We start from the raw sequence: 12,505 nt of genomic DNA on the forward strand, positions 1-12,505 counted from the left end.
CTAAGGTAGAATACATTGAAAAACTATTTATGTATTTATACTTATAATAATGTGGTGTTTGACAAGTTGTGATGTCAAATAAAATGTATATGAATAATACATCATAGACAAACTGAGTGTTGAGCAAAATGAAGTTGCAGTTCATCCCAGCCCTCTACTGAGATATTTCACACGTTAAAGTATCTTTGTTTTGTCAAGCTAGACTGATGCCACCATAACCATCATGCGGGCGGGTTACAATAGTTCCAAATCATTGCATGTCCATCCAGAGAGCCTCTCCACAGGTCTCTGATAGACTGCTGAAGTTAGTCTGAGGCATAATGGTGTTCACAACAGGGGACCCACCAGAGAAGCAGTCACAGTTGGGGTCGATCTTGCAGTCACACTCAGTGGGCGCCCCGGCCACCACAGAGATCTCCCCGTTAGTGGTGACCTGCTGGATGCGGTTGATCTTCCTCTCGTCCGTCTCAGCGATGTAGAGAGTGCCCTGGTGGGAAACTGCGATGGCTTTGGCTGCCTCCAGGGTGGAGTGGACAGCTGCCTTGCTGACCAGGTAGTGGTCGATCCCAGGGACCTGGCAGTGGATGGGCCGGCCCGCCACGATCCTCACCTGGCTGCTCTCTGACACCTGGATCACTATGTTGTTGTCCAAGATGTACAGGGAGTTGTCCATGGGGTTGACAGCCAGGTAGGTGGGCCATTCTAGACGAACCTAGAGCAGGGAAACAGTTTAACAAGTGTACATAGATGGGTGCCGCAAAGTTTCTCCTGAAACATTTCCTTTACAGTTTTTCTACTGTCTTTGATGATCTAAATGGCATCATATTGTAATGAATATTATGTAAAAGAAGTAGTCAGAATTGCACAGACAGTGCCTTCAGAAAGTATTCACACCCCTAGACTTTTTCCAGATTTTGTTGTGCTACAAAGTGGGATTAAAATTGATTTGTCATTTTTTTTTAACGATCTACACAAAATAATCTGTAATGTCAAAGTGGAAGAAAAATTCTAACATTTGTAAAATATTTATAAAAAAATACTGATTAGATAAGTATTCAACCCCCTGATTCAATACATTCTAGAATCCCCTTTGGCAGAGATTACAGCTGTGAGTTTTTCTGGGAAAGTCTCTAAGAGCTTTCCACACCTGAATTGTGCAACATTTGCCCATTATTCTTTTCAAAATTCTTCTACTGTCAAATTGGTTGTTGATTATTGCTATACAACCATTTTCAGGTCTTGCCAGATTTAAGTCAAAACTGTAACTCGGCCATTCAGAAACATTCACTGTCTTCTTGGTAACTCCAGTGTAGAATTAGCCTTGTGTTTTAGGATATTGTCCTGCTGAAAGGTGAATTCATCTCCCAGTGTCTGGTGACTGAGGGACCTTACAGATAATTGTATATGTGGGGTACAGAGATGAGTCAGTCGTTCAAAAATCATGATAAACACTAGAATTGCACACAGTGAGCATGTGACTTGTTAAGCACATTTTTACTCCTGAACTTATTTAGGTTTGCCATAACTAAGGGGTTGAATACTTATTGACTCAAGACATTTCAGCTTTTCATTTTTTATTCATTTGTAAACATTGCGAAAAGAATAATTCCACTTTGACATTATGCGGTATTGTGTGTAGGCCAGTGACACATTTTTTTTCCCAATTGAATCCATTTTAAATGTGGAAAATGTCTAGGGGTGTGAATTATTTCTGAAGGCACTGTACGCTGTGTAGACTTCTTGGGCAAAGTCTGTCAGTGTCATACATTCAGCAATATTAGGTAGGCCATTTCAAATAGAGGACATATTGTGAAAGCTGTATAATAGCATGTGACTATTGTACAAGTGGTAATGTAACTAAGGTCATTTTTGTACGTGTACTCACACCGTGTTCCCCTGAGACTCAGCTAAGGACACACATTTGAAATAAAAAGCTCCAAGGTACAGTTCACTAAGCGTGAGTGGGATACTTAAGGGTGCTGGACAGTCCTAATAAAGAAATGTGCCCATATAATCACCCCTGTGTTTAATCGGATCATGAAAAACCATTCTTCCACCACAAATAATGGGTGCAAAGTGTTCCTGCACAATAGGGGTGAATGATTCAGATTGGTGGAGGATAAAATTAGTTGCCATCTCACCTTCAAGCACTCTGAGATGATCTGATGAACGGGACTGCATAAATGCAAGTCAATTGTGCATGAATGAAAGGGATCTGTTCAGGAATAATTTGACACTTCTCTACACTGGTAACAAAATATACTGACAGTATAGTGTCCACACATTCAAACTGGAGGTGAGTTTACCCACTGCAGCCATCGTTTCAAAGCACATCTGTGCCTGGCAGCTCCCCTCCCAAAAACAACGCTAATTGACATCATGTGTTTTTCTCTCCTGCGATTGAAAAAACAAAATCAATGCAACCTGTTCCACCTAAAAGCTGTCATATGCTTGCATTTTGTTTGCATGAAAATCTGGAATAGTGTGATAGGCTCTGTCACATATAATACACTATCACTGAACTTTTCTATGATTTCAATTCACTCTGTACCCACACAATGCTAATCTGTTTGCAGTGACTCAATACAACTCTCTCCCAACCCTTATAAATAAAGTGCTTTATTATTCACTTGCAGGGGTCTCATTTGCTAGGGGAGGGGAACCAGAGAGTTATGCCTTATTGCACTGTAAAAGCCCGGAGTGGTGGATTGAATGGGGTATTGGACTCCCTTTGTTTCGTAGAACTCTCCAGCCTTCTATTGTTTTCAGAATGGCTTGGGGGAGAAACACATTGCTCTTGAGATGAGACAGTGTTTATCTTCCAGTGTGATTCAACAACTAAATCACTCTCATTTGCCTCCTGCACAGAAATCCGCTTTGTTCCAATCTGGGGTCACAGTTTAAAGTATTTGTTGGGCTGTGCATGCTGAGAGGCCTTAGGCCTTGCACACACCAACAAATATGCATGGAGAATTCTGGAGAAAATGGAATACCATTGCCAAACCTATATATAAACCACCACCACACATCATATTAAAAATGGCCAACTCACTGCAATGCTGGCCATTACTGTGATTCGAGGCTGTGGTCTGATAGTTTGGATATCTGATTGTATCACAGTAGAACATCAAACTTTGCATGTGAGATACCTGAGGAGGAGGGAGAGCGCCAACTTGCAAGTTAACATCTTGAGGATGAAGTTGTTTGAAATCACTCCACTGCATAATACATCCGCGGAAAAGGGCTCATTCAGAAAACCAACAAAAGGAATTGTCAGAAAATGAAAGCCAGGAACGCAAAGCCTGAAACACGGACAGTAAAAAGAATAGCTGTATGCAAGATATAATCTGAATTTCAAGCATTTAATTTAATGCTTCGTCATGCTGCTTCTCAAATGTCAAATGTCTATGGGAATAATAGGGAGTGTCAATGATCGGATTATTGTGATGCAAAATAGGCTTTCGTTCTCACAAGCATACTGTATCCTCCTATATACAGGTTTAATTGAGACGGTACAGTACGCAATGTCCCTGTTGCCTCTCTCTACAGCATCACAATCTCAGACTCAGATCATGCGAATGCTCTGGAGGAAACCCACACCCATTATGATCTAATATAGTTTTGTCGCTTTTCATGAGTGCTTTGATGGGTTCATCGGCACGTGATCCAGCCCAGTGATGCGCATGGATAATCATTCTACAGGAGTAGCAGTCTACAGGAGTAGCAGTCTACAGGAGTAGCAGTCTACAGGAGTAGCAGTCTACAGGAGTAGCATTCTACAGGAGTGGCATTCTACAGGAGTGGCATTCTACAGGAGTAGCATTCTACAGGAGTAGCATTCTACAGGAGTAAATCTGGGCATAAGAGGAGAATAGTGTGCTCCTTATGTGATAAGCCCTTATGGGGGCACAGCAGTTAATTTCCCTGTTCCCTATTCAGAGCTGTGCAACCCGCTCAGATGTGGGTCAATGTGCTGTGTTGCTGTGAAGAAGAGAGAGAGAGAGAGAGAGAGATAAAAGGGTAGAGAGAAAGGAAGAGAGAGAGAGAGAGAGAGAGAGAGAGAGCGAGAGCGTGGTACACTCAGAAAAAAAGGTGCTATCTAGAACCTAAAAGGGTTCTTTGGCTGTCCCCATAGGAGAACCCTTTGAAGACCTTGTTTTTGTTCTAAGTAGAACCCTTTTGGTTCCAGGTAGAACCATTTCAGTTTCATGTAGAACCCTTTCTACAGAGGGTTCTACATGAAACCCAAAAGGGATTTACCTGGAAACAAAAAGGGTTCTCCTATGGGGACAGCTGAAGAACCCTTTTTTTCTAAGAGTGTCGAGGAAGAGGGGTAGAGAGATAAAGAGAGAGAGTCTGTAGAGAGAGTGTGACTGTAGGGCATATATCTGCAGCCCTCTCTGAAGGTTAGCCAGCCTCAGCATTTTTACAACTTTTGGTGAGAACTTAATAAGGTGGTTTCCTATGGCAAGGTCCGGGGGGCTGAGAATAATTGCTCTCTGAGTCAGGGTGCATCCCGTGCTGGTCTGGGCCTCAGCTGCCCGTGAGAGCAGAGACAGAAGCAAGAATATAATTCACCATTGAGAGGGAGCATTCAGGGGCTGAGGCCAGTTAATCATGACGGGAACGTCTCAAAGGAAATGTCCTCTATCAGGCCTCTCCATTTTTATAGGTCAGATAGATATATAAGATCTGTCTATTTTTTTCTTTCTTTTTTTTTTATAAACCTCTTGGACATTAAAGTCTAATTGCTGATCCCTAATATCAGTTTTAATGCTTGATGACTGATTGATGACTTAAACTCTGTTACTTATAGATGACTGCATATAGGTTCAAATGGAATTGTTGCATGATTAGATCCTTGGAACTAAAGGAGGATATACATACAGTATTAGATAAGGGGTATAGAATAGCTTTTGAAATACCATTCTGTCTGTTTAGTCTACCAGTACTGCTCTGAGTAAACGTCGGGCTTGGAAAACCTGACATTCCTAGCTATGTGTGTGTATGTGTGTGTGTGTGTGTGTGTGTGTGTGTGTGTGTGTGTGTGTGTGTGTGTGTGTGTGCGTGCATTAGCCGTCTAGCCATCTCACCTGTGAAATATCCATGCGGGCGTCACAGCTTAACGGTTGAGTGGACATCAAGCCGTTGGAACCAATGACAGTTGATATCATTCCTTTCCCATTGATCTTGCGAATCATGGTTCCATCAACAAAGTAGACAAATCCTTGCTTGTCCACTGCAATCCCTGTCGGAGGGGAAGGAGAGACAATTCATTACTGCACAGCTCAGGCAGCAGTAACAGCAGTAAAACGTTGTTTGAATGTTCAGTTGGATGCCTAAACAGGGTTGTCACAGAGTAGATGTGATTATAATGACAATATTAGAAGTTTGATATTACATTGACGGTCAAGAGACCAGTCAGGTGACACAGGCTGTTTATGACAATCATTTAGGTATATTATTACTGAACTCCCTTTAAAGGAAGATGATGAAATACTGTATGTCATCTTAACACTCTCATTCATTCCTTATTGGACAATACACATATAGACATTACACCAGGGCTTCCCAAACCTTTTGCCCTGGCACTACACAGCTGATTCAAATAATCAAAGCTTGATGATGAGTTGGTTATTTGAATCAGTTGTGTAATGCTAGGGTAAAAACCAAAAGGTGCACCCAGGGGGGGCCCCGGGACTGAGTTTGGGAAACCCTTCATTAGACAACAGTGAGTCTGAAGCATGTTTGTTCAAAGAGTGATCCTTCATGGTAGAGTGAGGAGCATGTGACTACTTTTATCCCCGTCATCAGCCCCCTTCTCCCCACAGAGATGTGTGCTGCATGATAATATAGCCAATTCATTTAATCAAGTGTCTGGGTATTATCTGATGAGATTTGCACTGCAAGTTGGGAGCCTCTAGAGTTCACAGAGCAATGCAGATTCCAGATCGCATGCTGCTGGCTTCTCTACCGTTCTCCGATCCCAATGAATGAAGCAGCTTTAATCGTCTTAGAGGAGCTTACATCCTTAAAACCAATTCTAACATTTCAGTTTGAAAGAGGTTCAAGGCAACGATTTGGCTAGTTGCAATATGCATGGAGCAGCATCTTCTTATTGTGTTCATTGAAAAAGATGACAAAATAGTCAACACAGCAACAGTGGATGCGAATGAAAAGATGTGGTCTGAGTAAAATGTGAACAGATAGAAGTATATGCTTTTGAGGTTTCAACGGGTGTTATGAAGCTAACGTTTTTAACACACTGACCAGTGCCAAAAAAAAGAAAATGTATGTAATAAATAATACACTTCAATATGGTTTCATTCTTTGCCATAACTACTGTCTGCTTACACTACCGGTCAAAGGTTTTAGAACACCTACTCATTCAAGGGCTTTTCTTCATTTTTTAAAACTATTTTCTGCATTGTAGAATAATAGGGACGACATCAAAACTATGAAATAACACATGGAATCATGTAGTAACCAAAAAAGTGTTCAACAAATCAAAATATATTTTATATTTGAGATTCTTCAAATAGCCACCCTTTGCCTTGATGACAGCTTTGCACGCTCTACATATACACTGTACTGTGTAGGTTTTCAACTAAGACCGTCAACGTAGGCTTGGGAGCTGAAAAGAACAGCTGTGTGACATGCAACTGTGGAATTACACAACAACACAATGTTTGTGCATTTCATGTTTAATCAGGAATGGACAATTCTGAGGTGCAGTGCAGTAAATGGATTGCCATGGAGAGGCCTACAGTGCAGTAAATGGATTGCCATGGAGAGGCCTACAGTGCAGTAAATGGATTGCCATGGAGAGGCCTACAGTGCAGTAAATGGATTGTCATGGAGAGGCCTACAGTGCAGTAAATGGATTGCCACGGAGAGGCCTACAGTGCAGTAAATGGATTGCCATGGAGAGGCCTACAGTGCAGTAAATGAATTGTCATGGAGAGGCCTACAGTGCAGTAAATGGATTGCCATGGAGAGGCCTACAGTGCAGTAAATGGATTGTCATGGAGAGGCCTACAGTGCAGTAAATGGATTGTCATGGAGAGGCCTACAGTGCAGTAAATGGATTGCCATGGAGAGGCCTACAGTGCAGTAAATGGATTGCCATGGAGAGGCCTACAGTGCAGTAAATGGTTTGCCATGGAGAGGCCCACAGTGCAGTAAATGGATTGCCATGGAGAGGCCTACAGTGCAGTAAATGGATTGCCATGGAGAGGCCTACAGTGCAGTAAATGGATTGCCATGGAGAGGCCTACAGTGCAGTAAATGGATTGCCATGGAGAGAACTACAGTGCAGTAAATGGATTGCCATGGAGAGGCCTTGGAAATCCTATAGAATGGACTTCTTTACTTTGTCCGTGTGAACAATCAGACAACACAATTCTGCCATTCTGCCTTTCACTAGAGACATGTCCCCAAAACGAGGCAGCGGTGTGCTTTAGGACCATGTGGACGCTTCCGAGCGGTCGAGTAAGTTGTTTGAGTGTTATCTGACTGGATCAAATCAAATTTAAAATAATGCCCCCCCCACTTCTAAAACCAAAGTTGCGCCTCTGATTGTACCACTCAAGGTCAGGTTGAGATATCCTGTCGAGTCAGACACTTAGTAAGCCTAGTGGGCTGAATGGCATCACGTTGGCTGCTTCTCTGGGACTAGCCTTGGACCTATTGGCTTTGTGTCCATGTCCACACAGTGTTTACATCAGGGCTGGCCAGCCAACTCGTCTAGGGGAGCTGTATGTCTGTATGCTGCCAGTTATCTCTCATTCAGCCACTGGTCAGGGCCAGAGAAACCAGGAGAGTAGACTCACTCCTCTGACCAATCAATGATGAAACCAATCAATTAATAGTAATGTATTTCAACATTGTGTTCATAAGATGATACTGAGATTCTACAGATACCGTGTGTGGTTAAGCCTTCCTGGAAAATCTTAATAATCTATTCGAGCAGTCTGAACAAACTCTGCACATGACAACATTATATCCTCAAATATGCAATGATTGGTAGGCTAATTTCGTTTAAGACACAGAGATACTGAGGAATATATTTTTAACTGATTGCCAGACATGTGCCCATGAATAATAGAAATCCAAATGCATAATTATATATTTTTTAAAATATTTTTCAACCAAAATACTCACAAGTTCGCACAACATCGGTGTCAATACTGCTTGTTTACAGACATACCTCATCATTCCAGCTTAATTGCATGACATATCACCCTCATCATTTAGTTAATTATGCATGATGTGGGATGATAAGTGTTCCCCTCATACCCTTCAGAGTGTCCCAAATAACAGAGATAGTACTGAAATAGAGAGCAGAGCAGAATCCCCCCCATGGTAAGCAAAACACTCCTAAATTAATAAGATGAAAAACATGTTTCAACTTATTCGTTTGGTCTAATTAAAATTCCAAAATACAAAACAGCTCAATGTAAATATCTGTAACCTTGGGGGTGAAGCTGTTAATACGCTGGGCAACATGTTTACTTCTTGGATCTGAGGATTAGTTCCAGTCTTACAGGCAGGAACGCTGGGTTGAAGCAGATCTAATCACGTCTTTTAATTTGAGGGATACTGTTGATGGAATTATTGACCAATACTACCTTAGACTGCGGTCTTCTCCATTTTCCACATATTGAGAGAAACGCGAGGATTACACTAGTCGGAGGATTTCTACTGTGTCCAATATGTCAAGCTCTCCTATACTGTAGTAGACTTAATGTATGTCGTAGTAGTTGTTAGGTTTATAATAAAGTCATAATGAAATACATTGAAAATATCATTTGAAATGCAAATATACATTTTCTATGGTACTTACAGTATATGATACCTATGTATATGAGAGGTCTAAAAGTAGCACAAAATAGATGAATTGTCCAGAGATGATTGATTAAGCCCTCTGTAAATTAATCATGTCTGGGTTACCTCATTGAATCCCCCAACCCCCAAACACTGGCCTGGTGAGGTACAGTCACTGCTGAACGAGAGAGACCAAATAATTGATGGCACAGACAAAATAATACTACTTCAGATTCCAGTAGTACAAAGCTATTACCCTGGGTATCATGTAAAATTTCACAGCACAAGCTTAGGTGGATGCCCTGGGGAAAAGGTGGGAAATGAGATGATAAATTGACCAGTCACCAGGTCTGACCCAGCATTAATACCTTGCCCAATGTATTTAATAAAATAAAGAAGGGAAAACATTAATTTTGAGGAGAAGCTCTTGACCCTTATCCATCCCTGGTCCCTGCCACAGGGGCGAGGAGATGCATATCCAGGGCAGCCTAGTCTGGGCAGTACTAGGTGGGGGAAGCCGCCTGCTTGGGATGATTGGGTGCCTGGTGTCGCTCCCTGGCTTCCACAGCCAGTTGCTCCACATCAGAGAGACTGATCTGTGGGTTCTGCCTGATCGTACATGTGTTTACAGATGACTGCTCCTGCCACTTTCACGCACGCCTCCTCATTAAAGAGGCACTGGCGGCCTCTATGCCGTCTCACACTGATAACGGCAAGTGTACACGGCCTATGAAATGATTGCCCGTCAGCTCTTGTTCTCTCTGGAGAGGACTTTTGTGTGTGGCAAGATTGATTCCTGCACCACACGTGCGGTCGATAATTGGCCATGTATGTTTGAGCTGAGAACTGCCACAAACGTGGCTGAAAATGGTTTAGATTTTCTTTGAAACACTGCCACATTGAAACGAAACCACGGGACCTGTGTATCTGGTATAGCAAGCGCCCACCTTCATCATTGAACAATTTTGAAATCCAGTGTGGCTTTCAAAGTGTGGGTACAAAAAGGGTGTGGATTTTTTTTGGGGGGGGCTGCATAAGGCCGGGGGATAAATTGAGGGGTGTTCTGAGATTGGGAGGGGAGATTACAGTACATTGGTATATCACCTGAAACACTACTACTACCGCCACTGCTATTGTACCAAGGAAAACATAGAGGGTGCATTATTTATACTCATTTGTTTACAGTACATTGTGTCCCACTTGAAGCAACGTGTTGGCAGATACTCGATGGAACCTAGTGGTTGACCTACTTCTGGGAGACCTTTTTATGGTTAATCAAAAAGCCGACGATTCAACATTCATTTCAAGGCCAAGCACTCTCTCCTACTAAGTCATGAAAATACTTAATCAATGTGTTGCTTTTATTTTTGGTTTATAATCGATTCTTCGTCATATTTCCAGTCAATATGAATCCACTGAAAGTTTGTTCAACCACATTACAGCTACTGCTTGATACACTGTTAAAATCAGATAGATTTCTAGCTGACATTACAGATCCTCTACGCTGCATCTAGCTGATATTACAGTAAGTACACAAGCCATAGACCTGGGATTTCAACAATTATCTTTAACATGGTGATATCCTCCTGTAACAATCGGTTAAAAGCAATTATAAACAGGGTAGTTTGGTTCCTGGATGCTGATGGTCTGAAACAGCAAGTCAGCCGCGTGTACATGTAAGGGATCATCAACGAGGTGCTCTGTGTTCTATAGAAAAATAATGAACAACGTGGAAGGTGTGTTCAACTATGCGCTAGCAGAGCGGATCTAACCTTCCATGGAGTTGCATTATTTTCCAGAGAACGCATAGAGCCCCGAGTTGATTACCCCTTTTATACCAACGCTGTAATTTAACCCATTTGCCACTAGAAATGTGTTCATTTGCCTGTAGAACAGCTGTTCAACATCCACTGAATTAGCAAGTTTACCAGATAGCTACAGTAGTGGCCTTGTTAGCCAAACAGGCAGACTTGCTAGCTTGCTATTATGAAAATTGAATTCAACAATGCCAATGTTTTTCAATTTGACTTTTGCTTTTGAAAAGCAGGTCAAACATAATACATGTAAGAATACATTTCATAGCCATTCAATTATACTGTGCATTATAGAAAAATAATGCACACTCCAGAATGCCCTTCAAGCCAATAAGGCACCTCGGGGGTTTGTGGTGTATGGCCAATATACCAGACCCCCTGGGCCTTATTGCTTAGTGATATAATATAGAAATGTCTGGATATAATGCTATTTGGTACTTTGTTGTGTGCTACAGTATTTTGTGATAAGAATTTAGAGGGAAAAAACAACAACCCCTCAGATTTACGTGGGGTGAGGATTATTGACTGCTCTTAGGTCAGGTGTGTATTGATTGAAAATGTATTTGTGTGCCACATTTTGTTTGGGCAAGACTTTCTAAAAGCACATTTTTGTTCTGAGTAGACTATTAGAAAGCATGTGGACCTGGTGTCAGGTTATCACACATTTGAATCAGTCTGCCAATGCTCTTATCTTTCCTTAAAAGCATATTTTCATCCTTAAGAGCCCTAGTCTGTGAAATTTCAAGCTGTGAAATTGTTGGAATAATCCACTTATTCTGCATTCTCCTTACTAAGATGCATCAAGCGACAACTTTCTTACCTAGACTTGGTATCATTGGATAGGCATTATCTAATGGATAGACTTGAACTGTTTAAGAAGTAGCCTTAAAGTGCTACGTATCTATGCTCAACCACAACAGTCAGCCGCTACCTCATCCTTATTCAGTCTGTTGGCTTCCTGTTTGTGAATCTCAGTTGACTTGCACTTTAATATGTACCACTAATCAACACCCTCAGAACTTTTAACCCATGTTTAAATGACTCCTAACTGTTGCTGTTCATGCCCTCTTGAGTTTTGTCTAAAAACAGCAGATCAGATGCTCTCTTGGTTTCAAGAGCTTTTTGCACTTCCTTCCTTTCACACCTGGACTTCGATTAGAAACATCAACTGATAAAAGTTGCTTCAGGGTCACAACATTTTTAAAACCCTGAAGGAAGATTTGGTATTTTAGATGTAATGGAACAGGCACATATTTAAACAACATTTCAATCTCCTTATAAAAAAGATGATGTACACAAGACCACAAGGCACATGCATATTACTAATCAGACCTGGGTTAAAATACTATTTTGGGTATTTCAATTACTTTCAAATACATTTGGAAGTATGAATTTGTATATGTTTTATTTGAAATGACAAGTAGTTGAATATTGGAATATACACTGCCATGCATTTAATCCAGGTATTTGAAAATAGTATTTTAAATATCTATTTCTGAATAATTTAAAATACTTCAAACAGAAGTAGTTGATTCGGGCCTCCTTATTTGAAAATACTCAAATGCATAGAAAATATGTTTTCTATTTGAACCCAGATCTGTTACTAATACATGCATAAAGAAATAACATAAACCCATATACTAATTAGAAAACAAGAGTCTCTGCGTGTGTCAAACTGAAGCATGAAGGGAGAGAGAATTCAAAGGCATCTGCCTACATTATTCACACACTCTTCTGTCAATCAGAAAGGCTGACAAGCTGATGAAAGAAGACTCACAATCTGTGTGACAGTGACAGAGCATCAGCTAAAGACCCGCCAACACACCTAATTGATTCACTGCTGGATTTAGCAAAAAGTGCGCCGA

General features: G+C 41.2%; 1 protein-coding gene across 1 annotated transcript in view; it reads right to left on the bottom strand.

Moving 5' to 3' along the window:
* The window catches only part of LOC110533823 (teneurin-1), a 185,580-nt gene that overhangs the window by 14,737 nt on the left and 158,338 nt on the right, over positions 1-12,505 (bottom strand). The window contains exons 23-24 of the mRNA XM_036990211.2: positions 5,094-5,248; positions 346-712 (exon numbers count right to left, since the gene is read on the bottom strand). Coding sequence (XP_036846106.2) covers positions 346-712; positions 5,094-5,248 — 522 coding nt within the window. The remainder of the gene's footprint in view (positions 1-345; positions 713-5,093; positions 5,249-12,505) is intronic.

Source organism: Oncorhynchus mykiss, chromosome 10, assembly GCF_057628025.1.
Source record: "Oncorhynchus mykiss isolate SJ-2025 chromosome 10, ASM5762802v1, whole genome shotgun sequence".
Lineage (NCBI taxonomy): Eukaryota > Metazoa > Chordata > Actinopteri > Salmoniformes > Salmonidae > Oncorhynchus > Oncorhynchus mykiss.